The 27,827-nt window shown below is 33.3% G+C and overlaps 1 protein-coding gene and 1 long non-coding RNA gene across 5 annotated transcripts in view; one reads left to right on the top strand and one right to left on the bottom strand.

The window, feature by feature from the left end:
- Positions 1-27,827, top strand: part of STXBP4 (syntaxin binding protein 4) — a 194,643-nt gene that overhangs the window by 53,794 nt on the left and 113,022 nt on the right. For all 4 annotated transcript variants that reach the window (XM_021929068.2, XM_021929067.2, XM_021929065.2 and 1 more), the window contains 4 exons: positions 8,217-8,313; positions 11,181-11,272; positions 20,325-20,414; positions 24,194-24,259. In XM_021929068.2, coding sequence (XP_021784760.2) covers positions 8,217-8,313; positions 11,181-11,272; positions 20,325-20,414; positions 24,194-24,259 — 345 coding nt within the window. The remainder of the gene's footprint in view (positions 1-8,216; positions 8,314-11,180; positions 11,273-20,324; positions 20,415-24,193; positions 24,260-27,827) is intronic.
- The window catches only part of LOC108582645, a 93,817-nt gene continuing 71,487 nt past the window's right edge, over positions 5,498-27,827 (bottom strand). Inside the window, exon 3 of the long non-coding RNA XR_001896359.3 lies at positions 5,498-5,696. This is a non-coding gene — a long non-coding RNA (uncharacterized LOC108582645). The remainder of the gene's footprint in view (positions 5,697-27,827) is intronic.

The following is a 27,827-nucleotide window of genomic DNA, read 5'->3' as shown; positions in this document are numbered from 1 at the left end:
CGCTGTGTGTGTATATGTGTTTGTGTGTGTATAATTTTTAAGTCTTCATTATGGAAGATTTCAAATATATATCTGGAAAATGATTTTTGCCTAGTAACAACTAAATGGCATAACTTACAGCCATAAATGCTTAACTTGGAGTTTATGAACCCCAGAAATTCTAGATTAAAATTTGCATATATGGCTATTATTCTGGGAGCGGGTCCATAGTTCTTAAGGGACTTTCAAAAGTGTCTGTGTAATCCTTGAACAGTTAGGAATAGAACTTCTAATTCTGGCAACATTGTATAATCCAGGAAATCCAGAACCCATTCCTGCCATGAATATAGGATTGAGTCTTCCTTATCCAAAATGTTGGGAGCCAGAAGTGTTTGAAATTTTTGATATTTTCAGATTTTGGAATATTTGCATGTATACCTAATGAGATATCGTGGGAATGGGACCTAAGTCTCAACAGGAAAATTTATATATATGCCTGAGAAACATAGCCTGAAAGTAATTTTATACAATGTTTTAAAATAGTTTTATCCATAAAACAAAGTTTGTATATACTGAACCATCAGAAAGCAAAGGTGTGGACTCAGCCACCCTTCTGGACAATTTGTGGTATTATGTTGGCACTCAAAAAGTTTTAGATTTGGGAGCATTTTTGATTTTGGATTTTTGGATTAGAGATGCTAAACTTGTATATAGAGACAATGAATAAAATAAAGAAGTTTTTAAAATGTATAGTCAAGCTAGGAAGGAAGAAAAAAAAGAAAAATGGAAGAGAGAAGAGGAGGGAGGGAAATCTCACAACAGAAGCATGTGAGCACTTGTGAGTAATACTGACATCATATGACATCATATGGCTCAAGGAAGGACTCAGATATTGGGGCTCAGTTTTAGCATGGCCTCAGGCCATTTTCAGATGGAATTCTAGAACTGGTATCTTTATTTAGAGAAACACAAGATTCTGCAAGGGCTGGTTGCCCTTTTCCAAAAAAAAAAAAAGAATTAGAGAAATGCTCCAACTAGCCCAAGGAAAATACAGATAATCCCAAAGAAAGATGATTGGTACACATGAATGGACTATTTACAAAAGTAAAAAAACTGATGGCAGTTAAATATATGAAAAGATGCCCTCTGGAAAAATGAAAATAAAGCAGCAGTGAGGTACAATTGCCTACTCATGAAGTGGACAAACATACATAGAGTAATTGTTCACAAAGATACAGAGAAAGAGCTGGGAACTCTCATGTGATACTCATGGGATTGTAACTTTAGAGAGCAATTTGGCGAAACTGAACCTGCTCACATCGTTTAACCTCACAATTCTGCTTCTAGACATATACACTAGAGCAATTCTAGTGCCACCATATAAGGAGATATGTACAGTGCAGTAGTAGTTAGAACTTTTCAGCTATATCAGGTTCTCATCCTTGTCAGCCAGTGATAGAATTGTACTTTCCCATCTTCTTTAATAAAGAGCCAATGTGCAGTTCATCATATTTCTTTCATCTCTGCTTTAGCAGGCAGCAAAACTTCTGATGGTGGAAGCTCTGACAGTTAGGGTCCCTAAGTGAAAAATACAGAGGAAGAGAAACCAGCTGACTCAAACTGGATATGTAACATTAGCAAGGAGAAAACGAACCTTTGTCTTTTCTAGGTTACTAAGACTCTGGGGTTAGAGAAACAATGGTGTAACTAGACCATCCTGACCAACAGACACAAGAATATATCAGCATTATTTAAAAGAATAAATGATAGGAGACAGTCTAAATATTCATCAATAAAAGAATGGATAAATTCATGGTAGCATGATTATTATTATATGAGGAATACTATGTAGTAAGGAAAATGAAGGAACAAGAGCCTCCTACATCAGCCCAAATTTCACAATGTCATGTTTTAGTAAGTTATAGATGGCCGGGCACGGTGGCTCACGCCTGTAATCCCAGCACTTTGGGAGGCTGAGGCAGGTGGATCACAAGGTCAGGAGATCAAAACCATCCTGGCTAACACAGTGAAACCCCGTCTCTACTAAAAAAAATACAAAAAATTAGCTGGGCATGGTGGCAGGCACCTGTAGTCCCAGCTACTTAGGAAGCTGAGGCAGGAGAATGGCATCAACCCAGGAGGCAGAGCTTGCAGTAAGCTGAGATCCCATCACTATACTCCAGCCTGGGCAACAGAGCGAGACTGTCTCATTAAAAAAAAAAAAAAAAAAAAAAATTAATTTAATTTAAAAAGAAAGTTATAGATATTACTGTTGCCCTTGTGAAATAAAACAAAGTAGGAGAATACTGTGAATAATTATATGCCATCAAATTAGGTAACCTAGATGAAGTGGACAAATTCCTAGAAACACACAAGCTACCAAGACTAACTCAAGAAGACATAGAAAAACTAAGCAGACTATAACAAGTAAAAAGATTGAATTAGTAATCAAAAAACTTTGTACAAATAGTACCAACCCATCTCTTGATTTCAGGAATGCAAAGTTGGTTTAATATAGGAGAATCAATATGTTAATAGAATAAAGGATAAAACCACATGATAGTCTTTTTTTATTATTATTAAAAGCAGATACTTGATTTTTTTATTCTTTTACGTGATAGTCTCAATAGACACAAGAAAAATATCTGACAAAACCTAACACCTTTGCATGATAAAAAATACCCAATAAACTAACAATAGAAAGGAATCTCCTAAACTTCAAAAAGGACATTTATGTAAGCCTACTGCTAACATCGTACTCAATGGTAGAAAACTGGATGGTTCCTTCCTAACATCAGGGATAAGACAAGGATGTCTGCTTTGCCACTTCTACTTTATACTATGCTGGAGGTTCTAGCCAGGATAATTAGACAAGAAAAAGAAATAAAAGGCATCCAGATTGCAGGAAGAATTAAAACTATCTCTATTCCCACATGATGTGATCTTGTATATAAGAAATCCTAAGGAATCCACCACAATATTATTAGACCTAAAAATGAGTTCAGCAAGTTTACAGTATACAAGATCATATATAAGAAGCAATTGTATTTCTATACACTATAATGAACAGTGGACAATCTTTTACAATAGCATCTAAAAGAATAAAATATTTAGGAATAAATTTAACAAAAGAAGTGTAAGACTTATATAATTAAAACTACAAACCATCATTGAAAGAAATTAAAGAAGATCTAAATAAATGGAAAGACATGTTGTACTCATGAATCTATGGGCTTAATTGTTAAGATTGCAATACTCCCCACGTTGACATACAGATTTAATGCAATCTTTATTAAAATATCAGCTGGCTATTTTTCAGAAATGGATAAGGTAACCCTATCCATTTGTAGGAAATGCAAAAAAAGATGGATCCATTTGTATGGAAATGCAAAAGACCCAAAGTAGCTGAAACAGTCATGAAAAAGAAGTTTTTTGTTTTTGTTTTTTTCCCAAGATGATAGATTAGAGTGGTATTAGCATGTCTGTCCTCCTTGGAAAGACAAAATAGTGTATCGATATTCACACTGTGAACCTTTTCCCAAGAAGCAATGTAGGAGCTTAAAGGAAAATGGAATAAAACCCCAAAACCCTTTGAAAGAAGCAGGAGGCTGCAGCCTACACCATGAGCCAGCCAAAAAACTAAGTCCCAAGAGTGTAAGATGGGTAGAGATATACACCCCCACTGGGGAACCTGGTAGTGTAGCTCACAGGAGAAGGCATTAACCCTACCCAGCACTGGAACTAATATAGGGGGCAGTGGGAAGAGCATAGCGTGCATTTGCAGCCTCCAACATGGACCGAAGGAAGCCATTCCTGATTCTACATTACAGGGGACTTTGTGGAAGTCAGCCAACTAAGTCAGGCAGCGGTTGCAGGTTGAGAGAAGCTCCCAACTGAAATTCACGATTTAATCTCAAATGGGGATGAACTCTCTTGTCCAGAACCAGGGGGCAAGTGGGAAGTATGCTGCGGCCTCAGGCAGAGGAGCTTGGGCACCCTGGCTTTGCAAGTAGACTGGAAAGGGTGTGGCCTGAAAGCCTAGGGTTCCTGTCTATGTGAAAGGCTTATGACCTGGGGCAGTTGTGAGTTTAGCTAGCTGGAATTTAGCTAGCTGCTTCTAGCCAACACTGCAAGTGAGAGACCTGCGTTGCCAAGTGCATGGGAGCTAGGTGAGGCTTACTGCCATCTGCTACTCCCTACTCCCTGTGTGAACTCTTCTGTACAGCAGAGGCAGCTATGCTCTTAACCTAGAACATTACTGCCGGTGGCCAGAGAACTACTCACTAAACCCCACAAGGGCCACTGCTTGTCCTTCAGGTGGAGTCAGAACACGGACTTGCCTGACCCAGCTCCCACCTGGCTTTGCCCCTCCACCCACTCTGGTAGCTTAACACAAAGGACAGAAACTTGTGGGAACCCTATGGCCCTTCCTATCACCCAAGAAACTAGAGTACGTCCCCTGGGTATCATAAGGCAAGCATAAAGGAAGTGAAATAATGGACTTTGGAGACTCAGAAGGGGGATGGTGTGTGGGGCAGGGATAAAAAACTACATATTGAGTACAGTGAACACTACTTGGGTAAATAGGTAAACTAAAGTCTCAGACTTCACCATTAATACAATTCATCTATGTAATCAAAAACTACCTATATTGCAAAAGCTATTGAAATTAAAAATTAATAAAGAAAAAAGTTGAACTCACACTTTCTGATTTGAAATATGTAGTAAACCTTACTGTAGAGTGAAAAAAGCAAGCTTTAGAAAACCATCTGCAGCATTTTTATGAAGCTAAAAAACCGGTAAAACAAAATAACATGTTAGGAATACATATGTATGTGAAAAACCGTTTTAAAATAAACAGATCAAGAATGATAAAGAAGAAATCAATAGTTCAGAATTCATTAGTATGGTTACCTCTGGTGAAATACCATATCCATATTGTGGTATGAATCCAACAGTGTTCACAGTTTTATGCTGCTTAAGTGGATTCATACGTGTGTTACTGTCCTACTTTAAAACTCGTGTTTTTTTACATATATTCTTTTAGTATATACCAAATATTATATAATAAAAAATTCATGGGAATATTAAATCAAATATATGATAAGTCTTACCTCTGGGAATAAGTTCAAAAGGGGTTTTTATAATGTTTTGGTTACATTCAAAAACTGAAGTAAATATAGTTGAGTGCTAAGCTTTAATGAAGCAAGATAGTAGATATCTATTACTTTATTATAGTATTTTCTATAACTGCTGTATTAATATTTTATAATTTTTTAAAAAATTCAGATAATTCCTACAGCTGCTGAAGTCATTGGCATAAAGCAAAAAGCACTAGCACTTTGTAGCACTGTGTTCCATAGTGAAAAATTGTGTGCACTCTAAATGATTATCAGAAGGAGAACGCTTTTAAAAAAGTTCATTTCAACAGTGTACAATTATGACAATTTTAAAAAGCATGCAATGTTTGTAAAATGTACAGAATAGAAAGACATGATATATTAATAATTAACACCATATATAGTGTGACAATTTTTGCAAAAAAGTCACAATTTATATAAATTTATAGGTACTATATTCATAGAAAAAACCCTGAAAAAATAGATACAATTGTTAATACAGCAATTGTCTTTGGAGCAGTGGTTCTCAAGGGCAGAGCTGCAGTGTTTCTTCTTGGGACACTTGGCAATGTCTGGAGACATTTTTGTGTGTCACAGCTGGAAAACAGAGACCAAATTCAAAATCAGTAAAGATACTTCTTAAAACCTCATGTATGAAAATTTAAAACATATTTTAAATAATTTATGAGTCAAAAACATTGGTAATAAACATGTAAATGATGTTTAATTGCATTTGTAACTAGGGGAATTCAAATTAACAAACAACATACTATTTCATATACAACACTGACAAAATAAAAGAGTGGAAACAGCAGGTGCTGTTAAGAATGTAGAAAAATAGGAATGCTTATTCACTACTGGTGTGCATAAATTGATGAAGCCAATTTGGAGAACAATTCCACAATATCTAATAAAATTGACCATATGTCCCCTGTGGCTTAGCACTTCCTTTTCTAGGGATATAATGTAGAGAAATTTTCATACATTTATACAAAGAGGCATGTATAATCTGTAATTTTTAAAAAAGCAAATTGGAGTAGTTATAAAAGCCTGTTAATCAGGGAATGGATAATAAATTACAATAAATTTATACAATGGATTACTATTCACAGTTTAAAATAAGTGAACTAGTTTTGCAGACAATATTGAACAATTATGAAATCACAAAATTGAGATAAAAATAAAAATAATTTGTAGAGTTACTCTTTTAGATTATACTCTTGATGTGAAACTTTAAATGCACAAAATAATAGTAAATATTATTGGGGGATACTTGCTTACATAGTAAACGTCATTAAATTAGGACTAGGAAGAATACTTAGGATAGTACTTCCTGCTGAGGAACAATTATAAAAACTTTTAACCAAATATATAGTTTTATTTATTGAAAATATATACATAAATTTTAAGTACATATTAACGACTAATTGATGATAGTGAATATATGGGTGTTCTTTGTATTATTCTTTTTTGTGTTTATATTTGAAACATTTTTATAACTGAAGAGAAAAACATACAGAAGGTAAAAATCATTATGCCATGTTATACAATGCAAATACTTGACTGCAAGACAAGATAAGCAGATGATGCTACACTAAGCTCAGGAATCATTTTTGAAAGAATCTTTCCTGAGATTATTCCTCCATTCTTCATTGTTCCCAAATTGTGCACTTACAAATTAACCAGTTGCTTTGTATATTAATATACCCTATATATACTTCTACTAAATTACATGTTTTACTTATTTCTTTACAGTTGTTCTCACCCTAGAGACCATAAACTCTTTGGGGTGAGAGACTATATTTCATTTATCTATCAGCTATGCATAGTTTAATGGCTAACAAATAGTAGGCACCAAATAAATTATTTGATGAATGAAATACTAAATGATTGAACAAGATTCTAAAGGAGGAAGAAATATGTAAGAGATAATTACCAATACTAAACTTTGCCTACATTTTAGTTTTGATGTGATCGACACTATATATGCTCTTGCCATATCCAATAATAGGACATCCAATCAGTCCCTTTGCGTTAGTTAAGATTAGATTTTGCTATGTATAACTAGTGAACTCAAAATAACAGTGGTTTCCTTTAGAAATTTCTTTCACACCAAAAAGAAGCTGAAAGAAGGTAATCCAGGGCTGCTGTGGAGGTTCCAGAGTGTCAGGGACCGTGTTCCAATTATCTTTCTGTTCCACCATCTTTACTGAGGTACCACGTGAACCAAAAGAACTGCTCAAATTCCATCAATCCCTCTTTCTTTCCTTCCTTTCATCTTTTTTCTTTCTCTTTCTTTCTCCCTTATTAATCCGAATAGACAAGAAGTGCTTACCCTGACTTTTGAAAGGAGACTTCCTAATAGTACTCTATAGCACTTCCCGTTGTCTCTCATTGGCTAGTACCTAGTTAGTGGCATGGCTGCTTGGAGATGTACAAGGGGCTAGGAAATGTCTTTTAGCTGCATGGCAGTGTTTTCAGCCGAAATTGTGGTTAGTTCGGTTACTAAGGAGCAAGGAGAGAATGGACATTGGAATACAATTAACAGTCTCTGAATTTTTAATCACTAATGGATACCAAAAGGAGAAAGAGCTTTCCCTTAAGGGACGAGCCTGATGAAAGAGAGAAGTAAGTGGCAGAGAAAGCTTTTTAGTTTACTATTTGTGTAATCCCCAACAAGCCAAAAATCAGAAGATTTTATGTTGAACCTAATTCCTATCAACTTCAGTTTTGCTCTCAAAGACAAGATATTAACCAAATATAATTCATGTTTTAGAGTGTCACTTGTAAATCTGATGTGGTAAGATTCTTTTGCCATTTTACTTCTGCCAAATCATACAAACTAAGAAATAGTTTGATTTTTGGTTATAGGATAATGTCATAAATTTGGTATTAGCCAAAGTGCTAGTCTTGGGGAAAAAGTGAGGTAGTAGTAAAATCAGGAAGCTAATATTTTATGGGCACTTAATCCATAGTCAGCCGACTTCCCTAGGGTGTTTAATCCTGGTCAACTCTTTCTGGTATTGATTATTTTCCCTGGGTTGTAAAGTTTGTAATGAAAAATTTTATTCTTTGGAGATTTGAAGAATTGCTTTTCATGAGTTCTCTATCTTGCAGGCTCTAAATTATCTTGGTATTCAGCCCACAAAGGAACAACACCAAGCCCTGAGACAGCAAGTACAAGCAGACTCAAAAGGGACAGTGTCTTTTGGAGGTAATATTAGGTTTACTGTGTTGTATTATCACCGAATCATCATTCAAGAGTTATTGTGACACATTTTCATTAAGAGTGTTAGTTCTTTAGAAGGAGAGAAGGAAAAGTAAAACTACATCCATTTCAAGTTTCTTAATCAGTACCCCAAGAACTCAGCTAGAATTACTGAGCTGTCAGGGTCAGCAGAAAGAATTTTATTAGGACCTAAACAGCTCTAAACTATCATCATTCTATCATATTCTTTTTATTTTTTATTTACTGCATAAACATTGCTTTAGTAATAACAAAAGAAACAGTACAAAATATGGAAGTTCTAATTTCACTACTGTGAGGTTCCTTCTAATCCTTTTTCAGCTAATATCATGTAGTAAATATATTTATGATGCTACATAATTACAGTCATCCCTTGCTATGGGAGGGGAATTGTTTCCAAGACGCCTGCATATATCCAAATCCAGCCATACTCAATCTCATAGACAGCCCTGCAGAACCCACATATAGTAAAAGTTTACCCTCCATATATGTGGCTTCTGCAACCGGCAAATACTGTATTTTTGATGCATTTGGTTGAAAAAACTTGATGTATAAGTGAACTTGTGTAGTTCAAGCCTATGTTGTTCAGGGATCAACTCTATTCTTATTAAAGATACCATAATGTACCACTTAGTTGTTGTACTAGAATATTAAGGCTTTCTACTATTGTGAATTTTGATTGTTTCTTAGTAGCTGATATTACAAATCTGTATTTATCATCATTGTGAATGTAGCTGTTTTTCTTTCTTTTCTTAAGCCTAATCCTCACAAATGGTTTAGACTTTTGATATATACTGGTAAATTGTTTTTCAGAGATATTTTGCAATATATTTGTTCTACCACCAGTAATGTTTGAATGTAACACGTTTTGTCTTCTTGTCACTATTAAGTATTTAATTTTTTCTTGTATAGTAGATGTAACATTGTATCATTTATAAAGCATCTGTATTGCTAAAAAGAAAATTGACCTTTTGGTTTTTAAGTGATGATAAAAAGATATTTTTCATCCCATCTCCACTTGAAAATCATCCCAAAATAATCATGAAAATAAGAAGCAGAAAAACATATACAACTAAAACCACAATGTCTAAGGACAGGAAAATGGGTGAGGAAAGTAAACAAATTTGTGAGCAGAGGTAGGTAAAGCCCAAGTGTGTGAAGATAGAGGAAAATCACAATGAGGAACAAGTTGATTTGACCCTAAAATGATTTAGGAATTGAAGACATCAAGTACTTCTGGAGACTGAGTTTTTAGGCAGGATATTGAAACAGAATTGTTGGAAATCTTTATAAGGAGAATTATGCATGCTCTTTTCTGCCCTTTCTTAAGTAGTCCGGCATCTACCATGCTACACCTCCGGGGAAAAAGAAATATATTCCTTTGAGAAATTAAACCAGAGATCGTGGACCCATAGTTGCCAGCAGCAAGGGAGTTTGTGGAGTATATAGTGAGTCATCACTCGTAAAATGCATCCAGATAGCTCAGAGAACTTTGCCGCCATGTTTATTACTATAGGCAGAAGACAATAGTATTCTCTCTGAAGAAGTGAACAAAAATGTCAGCTGGCCACCAGATTTCCCTGTAGTGAAAACTGCCAATTGACAAAGCAAGTTACACACACAAAATTTCCAACCAACTTTTTTAGTGCCCAATTCTTAAATATGAACTCATAGTCAAGAGTCACCAGAGATTTGGAGAAATCCTCCAACATAAAGTATAGAACCCCAAACTATTAGACAAACAGAATAAAGGAACTTAGAAAAAAAGAAATACAGAAGCACAGAAGAGAATTTCAGGTAGGAGGCCAGGAGCAGTGACTCATGCCTGTAATCCCAGCACTTTGGGAGGCCAAGGTGGGTGGGTCAACTGAGGTCAGGAGTTCAAGACCAGCCTGGCCAATATGGTGAAACCCTGTCTCTACTAAAAATACAAAAATCAGCTGGGCATGGTGGTGCATGCCAGTAATCCCAGCTACTCAGGAGGCTGAGGCAGGAGAATCGCTTGAACCTGGGCAGTGGAGGTTGCAGTGAGCCACGATCGTGCCACTGCACTCCAGTCTGGGTGACAGAATGAGACTTCATCTCAAAAACAAAACAAAACAAAACAGAAAATTCAGGCAAACTCTCATAACATCTTTAAAAAGATAAGTGAAGGTAATGCAACCATGAAATAAAGTAGGATGTTGTAAAACAGGAACAATCAGAGAACATTTAAAAGAATCCTTGGAAATTAAAAATACAGTAGCCAAAGTGGAAAATATTTGAGGATACATAGATAAGTAAGTTACTCTTCATGTCAGAAGAAGCCTATGAACTGTTCTTTTTCCTATTTAACCTGTCTTAGCCTCAATTTTTTTCATCTGTAAAATGGACAGGATAAGAGGACCTACCTCAGAAGACTGTTGGGAGGATGAAATTGCTAAGCACCGTGCCTGGCATACAGCAGCTGTTACATAAACATTAGCTGCTGCTATTAATAATTGCTATCAAACCTCAGGTTCTTCCAGCTAGAAAAGCCATAAATCATAATATTATCATATGTTTCAGAAAAAGTTCTACTTATAATACAAGGGTTGAAAAACTATAGGTCCACGCTATATATTTGCTTTATTATTATCTTAACCGAATTATTAATTTTAGCAAAGTTAACTGAAGTAAGTTCAGACCAATTTGTCTCTTCTTATTTGGACTACATTTACCTATCACTTCAGTCAATACTATTTTAAGATAATTTATGCTGGTTAAATTTGAAACATTAGCAACTTCATACAGAATAAAGTAAGATTTAGAAGGGGTTAAATGCTATGTTCTTACTTAAATGTGTTCCATTTTAGATTTTGTCCAGGTTGCCAGAAACTTGTTTTGCTTGCGGTTGGATGACGTAAATGTTGATGCACATGAAATTTCCAAAATATTAGATTCACAGGTAGAGTATGCCCTATAGAATTGCTTTGACACGTATAAGTCACAAGTCTTGAATGTTATATGTCATATGTGTAGGCTTTTTTCACTTAAAAATAGCAATAATACATGTTTCTTGCATAAATATATAAATACAAATCAATTTAAAATCAAAAGTAAAAGTTCATCCTGATCTTCATTCTCCTCTCTCACCAGCTTCTTGTGCTACTCCCATACCTAAGTTTACCAGTATTGGCAATTTGATATGTGGAAGATACGTGCTGTAACTAGCTAGCTAGACAGATAGATACCATGTGTGCATGTGTCCATTCTAATCTGTTTTATCTCTCTATAATATACACACAGAAAAGCACCTATATAATGTGTGTATATACTATGAAATTTTATAGTCTAAACCATCCTTATTAGCATCAGATCAAGAAACATAAAATTAAATACGTACATTACCAGATGCTCTCCTGCCCCCAGGTTCCGTTTTGATTGCTAGTAACACCCCTGTACCCCTACAAAAAAATTGGGTAACTACTCTTTTACCTTCTAACAATGTAGATTGGTTTTGCTTCTTTTTGTGCTTTACATAAAATGGAATTGTGAAGTCTATTTGCTTCAATCATGTGTTCCATAGAAGTTTGACATTTATATTATTGAATATTTTAGTCCTTTTCAATGTGGATTTTTGGTAGTATTATCCTCTTAAGGACCTCCTCTTAATTTATGTTCTATATAATTTGTATATTTAATTAACTAAAAAATTCATTCTTATTTATGCAAGGCAAACCACTTGTTTTTGTTCCACCATCATTTGTTTAAAAACCCATCTTTTTTTAAACAATTTAAACATTTAACAATTTAAACATTTTAAACAATTTAAACAATTTAAACATTTTTGCCATTGATTTGAAATGCAAACTTTATCATATACTAAATTTCTATCTAGATACACAGATCTGTTTCTATATCAACCATTCGAATGTTTTTTACCTTAAAATTGACTTAGTCTTATGATATAGTTATAACAACTTTTCATTGGTTGATTTCTTTTGTTTGTTTCCAGTGATTAAAATCATTGGATATATAAATATATATATATATATTTAAAAGAAACCTGTTATTATACAATTCTTTTAAATGTTACCAGTAGAATCTATATACTACAGTATTTTATACCCATAGCCATCTATTTCAAAGAAAATTCATGCATTATCCTTTTATTCTCAAAACTTTTTCTTTCGTTTTCTCTGTTAGCTCTTATTTGTGTTCCGTATAGACCTGGAATCTCATCCTGATAACACATAATTGTATGCTTGGGAAATGATCACCCTGTCATTTTGCTGCAAAAAAAAAACTTTAAATGAATTAAAATGATTTGTTTTATTTTCCTGTGTTTATAAGGCTTTACAAATTAAAATTTTCTCCTGTATTGAATTATAATTATACTTATTATTGGTACATAATTAATCAATAAAATTAGAAATATGACATAACTTTTGATCAATTTTTATGAACATAATATTAAAAATATAAATCTATATTTTAATGGGATGAAATAATTATTTTCATGCCAGCTCTATCCCTTATGAAATTACCATATTTACCTGGGAATTTCTGAACTCTATTCTGGTGGTTTCTTGGCTCCATAAGTCTTAATATCTGATAAGATGTTCTCCTATCTTGTTTATCTTATTTACTTACTTTTAATTGACAAATAATACTTTTATATGTTTATTATGTACAACATATGTATACATTGTGGAATGGCTCAATTGAGCTAATTAACATATGCTTTACCTCAAATAATTTATCTTTTTTTATAGTGAGAACACTTAAAATCTACTCTAGCAATTTTCAAAATGCGATACATCGTTATTAACTATAGTCACCGTGTTGTACAATATATCTCTTGAAGTTTTTTCTGCTGTCTTATGGAAATGTTATGTCCTTTGACATCACTCCAAACTGCCTCCCAGACCCTCTGCCATTCTTTTAAAATATCGCTTTGGCTAATCTTCAGTCTTATCTTGTCCATATGAGTTCCATGAAAAATCTTGCTCTATTGAATTTATACGTTATTTTGGGAAGAATCAACATCTTTATAAATTTAAGTTTCTGTGAACATGTTATGGCTCTCATGTATTTATATCTGCTTTGATGTCAATATATTTTACATATTTTTAAATTAATTATATTTTAATAATCTAGTTACCTTACACTTTTTGTTGCCATTAAAATTAATGGTACCTTTTAAAAATTTGTTCATTTTAAATTTATTTGGTTATATATAAAATAAAATTAATTTTTATATATTTACCTTATATCTTACAACCTTGTTATACCCATTTTCTTTTTATTTTCCAGGAAGTGTTCAACATTTTTTGTTCTAATGATCCCCTTTCTGAATTGCTAATAGTCTTATTAACTTAGATATTTCTTTATTTTTGTTTCTGTTTTCAGTGATACTTTTAAATAAATAATACAGTCAGTCAGGTTCTTTGAATGCTGCTAGAAACCCTAAATTCAAGCGGGAGAATAGATGTGTTACATGTTTTTAATAACTTTTAGTTCAAGTTTAAAAACAAAAATTGCACATTTATTTCTTGGACATATTTAGAGCTCTACTGTTTTCAGGTGATACCCTTTATTGACAGGAAGTTTGAATACTGTTTATTATTAATTACATAATTTCAAATTCCAGAAACACAGAGTATATAAGTGTATGATTAATTTATTGAACAAATAAATCTGACCACTCATTTAAAAAATGATGCATGTCACTTTTTTTAATGTTTCAAATCACTTTGTTCTCTTTTGTAAGCAGTCTCTTTTGCTGCTAAGCATGTTGCCCATTGCAGTCACCCAAAGATCTGGTTGTTCTATAACCCTCAGGAGAGTACCCAGTTCTCCCAGCATGAAGCACTGATTTATCAGAACTAATTTTGTAGCATTTATTCGAAGAGAACTAAAGCTGTATTCAAGTAGCAGAGTTTTCATTCTGCTGATTCAGGTGTTGTGTATTTATCTACCTAATGTTGATGGCAGGGAGCATTGTTTTATACTGCCAAACAGTTCTCAGAGCTGCCATGCTCATTTTTTATGTGGAAGGCAAAGATAGTTGGGTAATTTACAACATGCCAGTGAAGTGGGCAATTCAGAGTATTTTGTGTGAGCAAGCAAATCTTTTTTAGCAGCTGCAAATGGATTGTCATGCTCCAAGTTAGCAATTTATTTCCTCCTTACCAATTAATTATAGGGCAGATAAGAATGTTTTTATAGTTTGGAAGTTGTTGGGATTAAAAAAAAAAAGAATGTGTTAACCTGTGATACTTTGACAGAAAAGCAAAGTGCTAATGGCAATTGTGCAAGAGTCAATAATTCCAGACATGTCAATAATTCCGATATGTCAATGATTTCCAATTCGTGGCTTCAGATCAAAATGTTGTGTAATAGAATTGTATTAATTTTGTATTGTATTTTTTCACTTGAGTCCACAATAAGAAAATGTACTTTTTCACCATACTTACATATATAACTGAAGCAAAAGCCTGTCAAAGCATTAGTTACCTTTTCTATGTACATTGCATTCTTATTTAATATTCACTTGTATTTCATTAAAACTTTGGTTTCACGTTCACTAATGGGTAATGTAACCGTTCGAAGAAACATTATACAAATCACAATTACTGTCATGTGGCTCACCAAAAACAAATACAAAATTACTGATTGTTTTGCAGTGTAATTCCCTACTTTTTTGAGTTCAAAAGCAGCTTAGTCCCCCATCTGAAGTATGTCAATCAGTCTGTAGTTATAGATGCCAACTGTCTATGAGGGTGGGAAATTCCACTATGGTTACCCCCCAACCATCTCAGTTTCACAAACAACAGGGCTGGGTCATTCTGTTAGGCATACATGTCTTTCACTCATATGTTGTCTTTTTTTTGGCTGATAAAGATGGCTTGTCTTTCTTAATTTATTTTTGAAAACATTGTTACTGAAATCTAATATACACAAAATAAAGTACAAAAATGTGAAGTGTACAATTTGATGAATTTTTATTATGTATCTCAAGTGGAATCACCACTCAAAAGGCTCCCTCAGGCCACCTTCCCAGTCAACCACCACTTTCCCACCTTTACATTGGAACCAATATTTTGACTTATAACAACATAGATTATTTTTGCCTTTTATTGAATTTCATAATAAATAGAATTATAGAATTTGTACTCTTTTGTAACTTGCTGCTTTTGCTCATTATTTTGTCTGACTCATAAAATCTCTTGAGATGCTATCTTTTAAGTAGGAATTGCTGAGTCAGTTTAAAATCAGTCCTACTTTTGTTTGTTTGACAACTTTTGGGTTTGGAAGAATATGACATTTAGAACCAAAAATATAATTATCTTACTGTGAGTCTAATCATCATTGCTACATTACAAAATTCACACAGTGCTACACCTGCTGCTGGCACAAGGTTATATGCAGAAAGGGCAAGGCTGGAGCCCACATTTAGCAGTACTCTAAACTTAGCAATAGCAGAATATAGTCCATCATAGTATGATTTTACCAGACTAATCAAGTACTGTATCATGAATGGATTATCTTAAAATTATAGACAGAACACTAAATTCCCTAAAATAGATTTTCACAGTTTGGGCTCTTGTTAAGTCAATTTAGTGTTCTGCGACTACCCTTAAACAAGTGAAATAGAACAAAATGAAAAATATCAAAGTGAACTGTATGTGATAAAACTGTGTAATGTTTCACTTATACTGGATCATAATATGTACATATTTCTCACCATGTATAGCAGTAAATACTTTATAGCCACTTCCCTAACAAAAACACAAAATATATATTGAACAACTGCAGTGTGCATGTTTTGTTATGTTCACATGTTATTAAGATAGATAAAACTTGGCCTACATATTTTAAGGAAAAGTCATGTGCCCAAATAATTATAGTAAGAAAAGCTGCATTGTGTGGCAAGGCTGTAAGAGTAATACAGCTTAGAACATTCAGAAAAGATTCATAGCAGTTGGCATTTGAGCAAATTTTGAGGGATAAGTAGGATTTTATGTGCTCAAGAGGTGATTAGGGAGTGATAAAAGTATTAGCATAAACAGAAAAATTAGAATGTAATGCACACAGAGAGTAGTCTACTTAAGAAAAAAAGATAATTGGGTTCATTCAGGTGACAGAAGTTATGCCTCAAAGGGTAAATGTTAAATTTAGAAGTCTGTACTTTACTCAGTAGTCAGTGAGGAGCCATTAAGGAAAACAGTTAAATGACAAAAGTGATATTTTAGAAAGAGGAATACTATGTGTGGTTATCTAGGAAGGGAATGAAAGTGGTGGTAGGTAGTCTAGACAGAGGACTGTAGAAATAATCCAAATAAAGATAATAAAAAACTAAAGTATAGTGAAGGTTTGGAGAATAGAAAGGAAAGATGTGATAGATCTAGATTACTTACCGAAAACAACAACTGCAACAAATATATCATCAGTAGGACTTGCTGACCCTTTGGACATGAGAACTAAGGAAGAGGAATGAATGAAAAAAAAAAAAAAAAAAAAACTCCAAAGTTTTGGCTAGGATAACTAAGAATATGATGATACAGGAAACATTAATAGAAGTAGGGAAATAAGGAGAAAGCCTTTTTCAAAGTACAGACGGTGACAGGTTGTGTTTTAGAGAGATTTAAGAAGCTGGCAAGTACAAATAACCAAAGGCCACTGGAAATTAGGAAGTAGACACTGGGAAGGAATTTGGGGATATTTTGGAGAGTGATAGTTGAAGCATAATAGTGAATGTGCTCACTCAGAACTTGTAGGGAAAAAGGAGAAAAGGGACAAACTTTGGGGAACCTCCCAAACCCCCTTTCTCCATTTAAGGAGTAGACATGAAAGTAACTCATTGGGAATAGCCTAAATGTGCAGAAGGCTGGGTGAGATATTAGGATATCACAATCTAAAGAAGATAAAATTTCAAGGAAAAAAGCCTTCAATACTGTTATATATAACAAAGAAGAAAGTTGGTTGGGGTCATTTTCTTTGTCACATGGCAGTTTTATTGGTGAAATTGGAAGTAATCATTTTAGAAATATGGGAATGAGAGGAAAGATGTATAAGCCAGATTATAAGAAGTGAAAGGAATGAGCAGGGAAATGGAAGGAGAAAAGAAGATACCCAGAAATTTTTAGGTGAATAGGATAGTAAAGTCACACACACTTTTATAAGGAAAGGAGGTAATTGACTAGGTCTCTAATGGAAGGCCTTATCAATAAAATTAGACTGACACTGAAGTTAACTGTTTTGTAACTGTTTCTGTTTAAAACGAATTGAGATTAAGGAATATGGACAACAGAATAGCAGTTATCCAGAATTGATACAAGTCAAGTAATTTAAAATATGATGGAGCAGCAACAGTAAAAGTGAAGTCAGACCTAATCAGCACAGTCCAATGACCTATAGTATGTATTTCTTGACATCTCCAGAAGGAGATTCTAGAAAGCAGAGTAGAAATGATTTACAATGTTATTTACCAGCTGTTGCAAAGTTCAAGGGATCCAAGGATCACAAATGATATTGTGAGAACCAGACAGAAAACAGATGTGGAAGGTTAAGGAATATAAATTTCAGTAGCTAGTGATAGATTTTGAAAACAGGCATCTGTCTGGAATTGTTGCTGTTAAATAACAACAATTCATTTGCTGCTTCCTTAGCTGAAGTATATTTGAATGGAACTGTATAAAAGAAGTCATTGAACACAAAGGGGCTTTTCAAAGAATTCACAAGGAACATTCATGGCCAATTCTCTGACTGCAAGTTTTTGCTGCATAGTCCAAAATAGCAGTGGGATCATAAAACATTTTTTTAATTCATAGTTTGTTCTATGACTATTTAGGCTTTGCCTCTCGAAATAGTACCATGGATTCTTTTATGCATGATTTACCTCCATGATGTTAAGTTCAAAAGTTTATTATCACATCCCTAAAATCCCAATCTATAATTTCTCTTAATAAATTATTTTAGCTCTGGTATCTAAAATGTTAGACTTTTTTTTTTTTTTAAAGACATGGTCTCACCCTGTCATCAGGCTGGAGTGCAGTGGTGCAATCTCAGCTCACTGCAGCCTTGACCTCCCGCCCACCTCAGTTTCCTGAATAGCTGGAACTACAGGAGTGCCCCGCCATGTCTGGCTAATTTTGTTTCCTTTTTGTAGAGACAAGGTCTCATTATGTTGCCCAGGCTGATCTCAACCTCCTGGACTCAAGCAATCCTCCAGCCTCAGCCTCCCAGTGTGCTGGGATTACAGACCTGGGTCACTGCACCCAGCCTTATTTAAACTTTTGAATCCTCCTTATTTCACTTCTTAGAATGAAAAAATGGAATAGGCCATATGAATGCTGAGTAGCAACACTGAGTTTCCCAGATTGTGTTTTGTATACTTTAGTTCCATGAGCTAGTATAAAAATAAATAAATGAAGGCAACAGGGTGAAGAGGTTAGGGGTTTGTAGTATGGTGAAATTACTGAGGAAACATGACAAGTTATTATACTTTTTTTTTTTTGGCAATTCAAATGCTCATTGGCATATTAAGGCTGTTGGACGCCATGCAGGAAGTAAGATTAATTTTTTCTAAATCATTGACAACTACCACCATCACTACCACTCAATTTTGCTTTTACACAAAGCCTGTTAATATCCTTTGGAACACACTCTGGGAAATATTATTACATTTTAAAATGTGTTCAAAATTATTCTAACAATTAGGAATGAATTCTTATGAGTGTGTGTGTTGAGTACTTCTGAGAGAGCAGAGTAACAGAACCATGAAGAATGTAGATCATATAAATTATTGGCAATGTCCATAGATACCCAAAAGCTAATGTGACAGACCAAAAAGAACCAGTGATGTTCAGGGAAATAAATTCTCCCCAAATAGGAAGAATAACTCCTACTTTTGTTATTCTAGAGTTTGGAAAGCAAATATGAGTTTATTACATCTATTCCACCATGTTTTTTGTTGAATCTTTAGTAAAAATCAGAGACTATGATTTGTGGGACTCTTGGAATGGCCATTTGTTAGCTGTGAAACCTTAGGCAAGTTATTAACATTTCTGAGCTTGTTTCTTCATCTGTAAAATGGAGACAAGGTGATTGATATTGAATATATACAGTCCTTAGTAATACATCTGCACATATAAGTTTCCAGTAAGTGATTGATATTATTAACTATTTTTATTTTTTTTTTCTACTCCACATTCGCTTCACCTATCTAAAGGGCCCTGCTTTAAGCCCATGCTTACATAACAACCGCTTTCTCCACTTAATCCTTTAAATTCTATTTTCTTTAGTTGTTATAGCTTCCACATAGGAGATGGCTGTAAACTTGGATTTTTATCTCTAATTAGACTGTCGTTGTTTTTTACATTATAATTGATGGTCAAAGACATCATGCTAGATATAAGAGAACTGGTCATCTCTGCTATTTTTTGTTGTTGTTATTCACTTGTGCATAAATTATTAATATTATCTTCAATCTACAATTTCTGTGCAGGAATCTTTTTAAGCCACTTGTCTGTTGCATTACATTTCACTTAGTTAAAACCAGATACATAATTGATAAATATACTTTACTAGGCTTATGTAAACCATCTGATTTATAATGTACAGCATTTTGTTAGCCTTAAATACCATGCTATTAGAATGAATATATTTAGGGAATAGTTTATGTTGGTAATTCCTGAAGTCTTTTTGACATTATAAACACAGTCTTCGAATTTGGAATTTTAAGGAAAATTATATTGTTAAAATAATGATAAAGGTGACAACAAAATCAAAATTCTATAATAAGTAACAACAATGTAAAGTTAAGCCTAAATGAGTGAAATTGCTTTAATACTTTAATATTCCCTTTTATCTAATCAAATGACTCCAACGTAAGAAACTGAATTTTGTTATTAGAATACAAAAGCCTAAGACTAGTCAAAAAGGATTTTTATGTTACCTCTCATAATTAGCATCTAATGCACAACTTTTCTCTTATATTTTAATGTTGACAGCTTCTTCCTTGTGATTCTTTAGAAGCAGATGAAATGGAAAGGCTCAAGCGTGAAAGAGATGATGCCTTTAAAGAAGTAAATACACTTAAGGTAACCTCTAATTTAGTTTCCTTATGTTTTCTTCAGAAAAAAAAGAAAAAGAAAAATATCCTATATTGGATTCTGAAGTATTGGGGCTTAACTTTATTTTTAATGGAAAAATATTAATATCAAATAGTAAAAATCAGATTCTTTATTCAGTTAGCCTTTAGAAAATTAATTTTTTGGTCTACATACTTATATTTCACATTATCTGTACAACATTTAGTGTGAACAATGGTTTTTGCTCATGTCTTCTGTTCAGGTTCTTTCTTACCCTTTTTATTCTCTCTCATTGGTGGCCAGGGCAGAATTAGATGAAGAGCCAATAAAGCAAGTCGTGGCAGTTTTGGATCCTGTGAGTTCTTTGGGAAATATATTTTTTTTCATGTGCAGGGCTATTCTTAAGGGACATCGTGTTTTGCTAACGTAACTTGGAATTAAGACAATATTATGTAAGAGAGGAAAAAACACACATATCCCAAATATACTGTAACATTTTACTTCTTTTTTGTTTGTTTGTTTGTTTGGTTTTTTGTTTTGTGTTTTTGAGACAGGGTCTCACTCTGTCGCCCAGGCTGGAGTGCAATGCTACAATCACGTCTCACTGTAGCCTCAACCTCCTGGGTTCAGGTGATTCTCCCACCTCAACCTCCCAAGTAGCTGGGACAACATGTCCATGCCACCATGCTCAGCTATTTTTTTTTTTTTTAATTTTTATTTTGTAGAGATGGTGTCTCACTGTTTTGTTCAGACTGGTCTCAAACACCTGGGCTCAAATGACCCACCTGCCTCGGCCTCTCAAAGTACTGGGATTACAGGTGTGAGCCACCATGTCTAGCCTTGATTGTCTTTATATGGTTTCATTCTGTTTTTAGAGGAATATTATATTTAAATTATATCCTAATTTTTACAGAAAGCTATATTTTCCAAATCTTCAGGAAAAGCAACATAACCACTTGATTTACCACTAATTCACCATAGGAACATATTTTTAAAATTATTTTATTAAATAAGGTATAGTATATTGACAATTATTTTTTATTAAATATAAAATATTTGCACCAAAAAGAAAGAAAATTTTTTTTGCTATCTTAGTTTTTATAATTCCAACCTCTACAGGAAGCCATTGTTGCAAATATATTATTTATCTTTTCATAGATTTTTCTCTACACAGAAAATTATATTTTTAAAAAATAGGCAGGGCATGATGGCTCACACCTGTAATCGCAGTACTTTGGGAGGCTGAGGCAGGAGGATTACTTGAGCTCAGGAGTTTAATATCAGCCTGGGCAACATAGCAGGACCCCATCTCTACTATTTAAAACAGAAAAACAAAAATAAATAAATAAATATATGTATATGTGGGGACAGGGAGTATGTGAGAAATTTCTGTACTTTCCTCTCAATTTTGCTATGAATCCAAAACTGCTTCAAAAAATAATAAAGCCTTAAGAAAATTTTTTCCAGTATGTGTGTATTTTCACTTCTATGTAAGTCACTTCATCCATCCACACTTTTTTTTATAACTTGCCGTCTTTTTTTTTTCTCTCTCTCTCTCTCTTTATAAGAATTATATCTCAGGCAGCTTTTCAGGTTAATATACACAGATATACCAAATTCTTCTCGATAACTCTCCTATAAATTAAATGGTTATTTAGCCAGTTCCCTATTGATAGACATTAGACTATTTCCAGTTTTTAAAAATAATTTCATCTTCAGCAGCTTTGTAGATGTATCTATGGGCATTTGTACAGTATATACACAGAATAAATGTCTGAAAATATAATTGCTTTATTAAAAATTATAGACACTTAAAATTTTGCATATGTTACCATATTCCCTTTGAAAAGGTTTTGCCAATTCACATTCCTTCCTAAAGTATATGAGGATTTCACTACTCTAATAGTATTTTATATATTTATTTTCTTACCTTTGAAACCACTATCATTCCACATTTTTTAGTTTAACAATTGTTTTGCTGGAAAATAAAAATTTAGTTTTAAAAATACATTGACAATGGTTTCCTTATATTCTCTTAGAAAACTTCCCCAATGTTGGTTACCTTAATAAGATAACTTTTTATGTATTCTCTTATCTCTGCCTAAACCATTAGACTTGTGGTTTATCAGAATTTTCAGAGGCTCTCAGATCTTTTTCATTTCCTTATAGTTTATCATTGTTAAATTTAGTGATATGATATATTTGTTTTTATTTTAATATCAATAGTAATTATTAGAATGTTAATTTGAAAGTGTCTGTGCCATATTAATTTAACATTTAAATAAGACTTTCCTGAGGAGTCATTCAATAAATTAGGATTTGCCTTTAAAGTTCATGAAATGTAATTGAGTATACCCTAATATGACAAAACCTAAACTCCCAGATAAGCTGGCAACCAGCTAGCTCAGTTGGTTAGAATATGGTGCAAAAATTCCAGATAAAGCAAATTTTACATGTTATAATTACTTTTACCTCAAAACCTATCTATTAGCTGGCCAGTTAAAGAAGCCATGTAAAGTAGTGTACAAAGCAGTAAATATTTTGTTAAAGGTAATGTTTTTGTTTTCAGTTTTTTTACTTGTATTATACATTCATATAAAAGCAGAGGTTGTTAAATGAAGTTCATAAAGCATTTAGATGGTGTCTCATCACTTTCCATTATCCTGTGACATCTCTATTCTTCATGTCTAATATGAGTACAAATAAAAATGAAACCAAGATAATTTTATGTCAGTAGCTAATTTTTATCTTGCAAGAATAATTTTTAAAAGTGTTGTAGGCTTTATTTAAGGAAGCCTTTCTGCAGAATTCACATTGCTACTGCTTTGCAAAGGTGAATGGAAAATAGATATATTTTCCATTTACAGATACAAAAAAAACTAGGGCACCAAGAGTGAAGGTGACTTGCCAGAACATAAAATCACAGGAGCCAGCAGTCTCTTGGCTCCTGTGGCATATTCATTAGATTGCTATATTACATTCATTTTCATATACCTTCATTTCACCTCTTAGACAAGAATAAGCTGAAATATACCAGAAAGGATATTGCCTCTTATAAACATTGCAATATTGCCATGAATCTTTACCACTCAATTTAATGTTCAAGCAATTCCTCTGTTCAGGTTTGTATTTAATGGCTCTTAAATTACTCTTAGTATTTCTGATTTGACCAATAAAATGTGGATTTATTTAAGATACAATTAACAAAATTGGACATTGTAGGGTATATACTTCACTTAATTTCAAATCCAAAGGTATTTTATTTGTATGCATAATGTTAATCTTAATAACTATTATTTTATATTTTGGGTACATTAGTGTTATCTGTCTTTTCATGGATAATCTGCCAAGAATAAGCTAAAATTAAATTAGGAAATTAAGAGATGAGCCAGTCTCATCATATGCCCTCTTTAGTATGGTCGAAGACCTTTAATTCTAATTTGTAATAATAATGCTCTTCAATTTGGTATCTCTTTGGCAATGATAGCTTAACCAAAATCCAGTTAATATTTACACATTTGTACTCTTAACTGGCTTCCGTTTGAGCTTACATTTTGAGATTATGCAAAATTAAGGTAATAAAAAGTATATTTACATCACAATTTACTGTAAATAACTAATTACTTTTAAGTGCCCCATGTAAAGCTGGAAAAATGACTAGAAGCAACATTTTCAGATTGTAGCAATTTGATATTTGGGGAATATAAGCTTTGAAACAAGGAACTAATAAGTCATACTTGTTGATAGTTTCATAGCAAGTTGTTAATTTGGTGGTTTTTTAAATATAGGAAAAATTATTGGAATCAGATAAGCAAAGGAAACAATTGACAGAAGAGCTCCAGAATGTGAAGCAAGTAAGTATATGTATTGTGTATATGTGTGCTCATGTGTCACGTGTGTGTGTGTGTGTGTGTGTGTGTGAACATATGAGGTATAATAATAAAGCAGTGGTTCTTTATAATATTGCAGAGCTTCCTGATACATATTATATAATACAAAATAGCATAGATCTTAAAAGCAGTCACTTTTGGAGGCTTTACCTATGCTAAAGTCTTGCTACTATTGCTCAAAACAATGTTAAAATCTCTTTGAAATTGCTTTGAAAGAAAGATATCCATAGACCAAAATAACCAATCTCCTTACTTTTCCATTATGTTTTCTTTTCTTTCATTTCCCCTTTTTTCTTTCTCTTTTTTCTTTTGTTACTCATACTTCATTTTACTAAAGAACAAAAAAGCCATCAAGGCAGAGCATTTTTTACATTTGTTTGTTAATAATAAAAAGTAAATATTTATTTTCACTTTGCATTATTCTTCAAAGAATTTGAGGTAGCTTACTATAAAACAAATATATGACATTATCATAAAATGAAAACCCAAATGACAAATAAAATATAAATAAGAGAACTTTGTTAGAGATCAACAGTGATCACCTGATTTTGAATCTCCCTCACACAGTCCCCCTAGAAAACATAAAATCAACAAAGAAAGCAAATAGAACCATGCAGGACCCATATTTTGAATATGACTATGTGACATAAAACACCACAGCCTTTAAAGTATGTATAAATAAAGTAAGAAAAAGAATAATTCCAACAAAACTCCTGCAGCTTGCCTGTACTGAAACCTGGATTACAGAGAACAGAGGAGGCAAGGCTTGAAAAATTCTGAAATAAAGAATAGAGAGAAACCATGAATGAGATGAAGAACAAACAAAATCAACCCCAGAAAGAGAAAATGTAACAATAAGTGCCAAAATACTGGACATAGGTCAGGACTTGGTGATTCTTAGCACTAGCTACAAAAAAGAGACTTCAAGGTATGAATGCAATCAGAAGTGGCAGCCTTGAAGAATCATTGTTTCTGAGGAAGAACCAGATAAATAGAGAATGGATAGAATTCCTTGGAGACTAGGCAATGATGGGAAAGAAGGAAATAAGAAGGGAAAATTAAGGATCTCATAGAAATGAAAGCCGAACACAACTTACTAATCCACCCACCCTACCCTATGACCATCAAAACAAGATCCATTAAATAAACTGCACAGAAGAGAGTGCTCTTGAACTAAGAACTTTTTCTGTGAAATAAAAAAGAATAGAACAAAAATTCTATCTCCATCATTATAAAATAACTGAAAAAATCAGATTGATATCAATGAAAGTTTTCCTCCTGATGAAAACTTTCCAAAACAATTTAACCAAAAAGCTTAAGAAAACTGTAATGTCACACTCCATACTCAAGGGAATATCCTCAAATAAGCATTTCAGGCTAAGAAAAACACATCTCAAATCAGAAGCTTAAAAAATAATAATAATAGATATTGATACCCCCCCAAAAAAATCAGGAAAAACTGAAATGAGAGTTGATAAAACTTAGGAAAGAAGGAAGAGACAAAATCCTATCAGAAATGAAAACTAAATTACAAGTTGCCCTAGGAAGAATATAATCAAGTGAAAAAGCAATGAAAAAACAAGAAAAGCAACTAGGAAAGTGAAAGTATAATCAAGAAGTAAAAGAGTTTCTTAAAGAAATCAATCAAAATAACTGAACAGCACTGATACTTAGAACTATAATCCAAGAAAACTTTCTAAAGTTAAAACAAGACCTGAATCTAATATAGGTACTGGGGAAATCTGACCTGGAAAGATTACTCTACAATATATTCTAGTAAAATTATTAGACTTTAGAGAAAAATAAATGCACAATGCCTCCAAGTAAAAAGATTAAGTAACTTACGAAGGCAATAGAATTAGACCAGCATCAGGTTTCTCAAAACAACATGCAAAGTAAGGCAATAGTGGAACAACATTTTCAACATTAAAGGAAAGAAAGAAAGTATACAAAAATGTTGTATACAGCCAACCTGACTTTTAAAATATCAAGGCCATAGCAAACAGTTTGGGATATACAAGCACTAAGGGAATACTACACACATGTGGTATTCCTGAAGACCTTCAGATAGGATGAGTTTTATCCAACTAAAAAATGCCTGAAATAACATTGAAAAATGTTTCCAAATGCTTCATATATTTTATTGTACAGGTGAGACTAAAATGAGTCAGTGCATGGATGAAAAAACTAACACGTCAACATTAAATGTGTTAACAAAAGTGAAAAGATGTAAATTTTTTGATGGGAGGATAAGAAAGAAAAAAGAGGAATACAGAATACCTCGTTTTCTTATATAAGCAAAGGGTAGCAGTCAACAAATATTTAAAACTGATATCACATAAAAATTAGGTAAAAATAGAGGAGATAGTAAGCACTTAAAAAGTAATAATGGAAAGATAACCTATAGAATGAAAATACAAACCTTCATAAACACCAAAAAGAATTTTTTGTTTTTGTTTTTTTTTTTTTTGAGACGGAGTCTCACTCTGTCACCCAGGCTGGAGTGCAGTGGCTGCATCTCAGCTCACTGCAAGCGCCGCCTCCCGGGTTTACGCCATTCTCCTACCTCAGTCTCCCGAGTAGCTGGGACTACAGGCGCCCTCCACCTCGCCCGGCTAGTTTTTTTTTTTTTTTTTGTATTTTTTAGTAGAGACGGGGTTTCACCGTGTTAGCCAGGATGGTCTCGATCTCCTGACCTCGTGATACACCCGTCTCGGCCTCCCAAAGTGCTGGGATTACAGGCTTGAGCCACCGCGCCCGGCCCAAAAAGAATTTTTTAAGTAAAAAGGACACACAAAGAAATGCAGTAAATATACACAAGAATTTCAACATAAGACAATTTGATAGAACCACGACAAAACATAATGATTATCTTAACATGAATAAGATCGACTCACCTATTTTTTAAAAAATTTTTTTTAAAAATGTAGTTTGCCAAAACTGACCAGAGTAAAGATAGAAAGCCTAAAAGGCCATTTTATGTAGAAGAGATAAAGTAAGTTATCAAGAAACTACTAGATAAAAGGACCCGGCAAGATGGCTTCACAGAGAAATTTAACCAAACCTCTGACAGTCTTAAAGCTATATAAATTGCTTCAGAGTGTAAAAAATGAAAGAAAATTTCCAAATTCTTTTCATGAAGCAAGTATAGCGTCAGTGTATAAACTTAATAAAAATAACACAAAAAAGAAGATAAATTAGAGGCATATGACTTGGAAAAGAAAAAATACAGCTGTCTCTTTTTGCAGATGATATAGTAGTAATCTGGAATACCCTAGAGAGTGATAAAAGTAACTCAGTAAGTTGATAAGCTAGCAAGATATAAAATTAATATGCAAAACTAAATTGCATCCATATACACAAATAATAACCAATTAGAAGTTTTAATAGTTGAAGAGAAACCAAAACTATATAGAAAAATAGGCAAAAGACCTGAACAGATAATTCATCAAAAAAGCTGTAAAAATGTCCCTTAAACAAATGAAAAGATACTCAATCTCTTTCTCTCATAATAAAAGAAATGCGAGTTAAA

Source organism: Papio anubis, chromosome 17 (assembly GCF_008728515.1).
Source record: "Papio anubis isolate 15944 chromosome 17, Panubis1.0, whole genome shotgun sequence".
NCBI classification, from domain to species: domain Eukaryota; kingdom Metazoa; phylum Chordata; class Mammalia; order Primates; family Cercopithecidae; genus Papio; species Papio anubis.
This window is presented reverse-complemented; position numbering and strand designations above follow the sequence as displayed.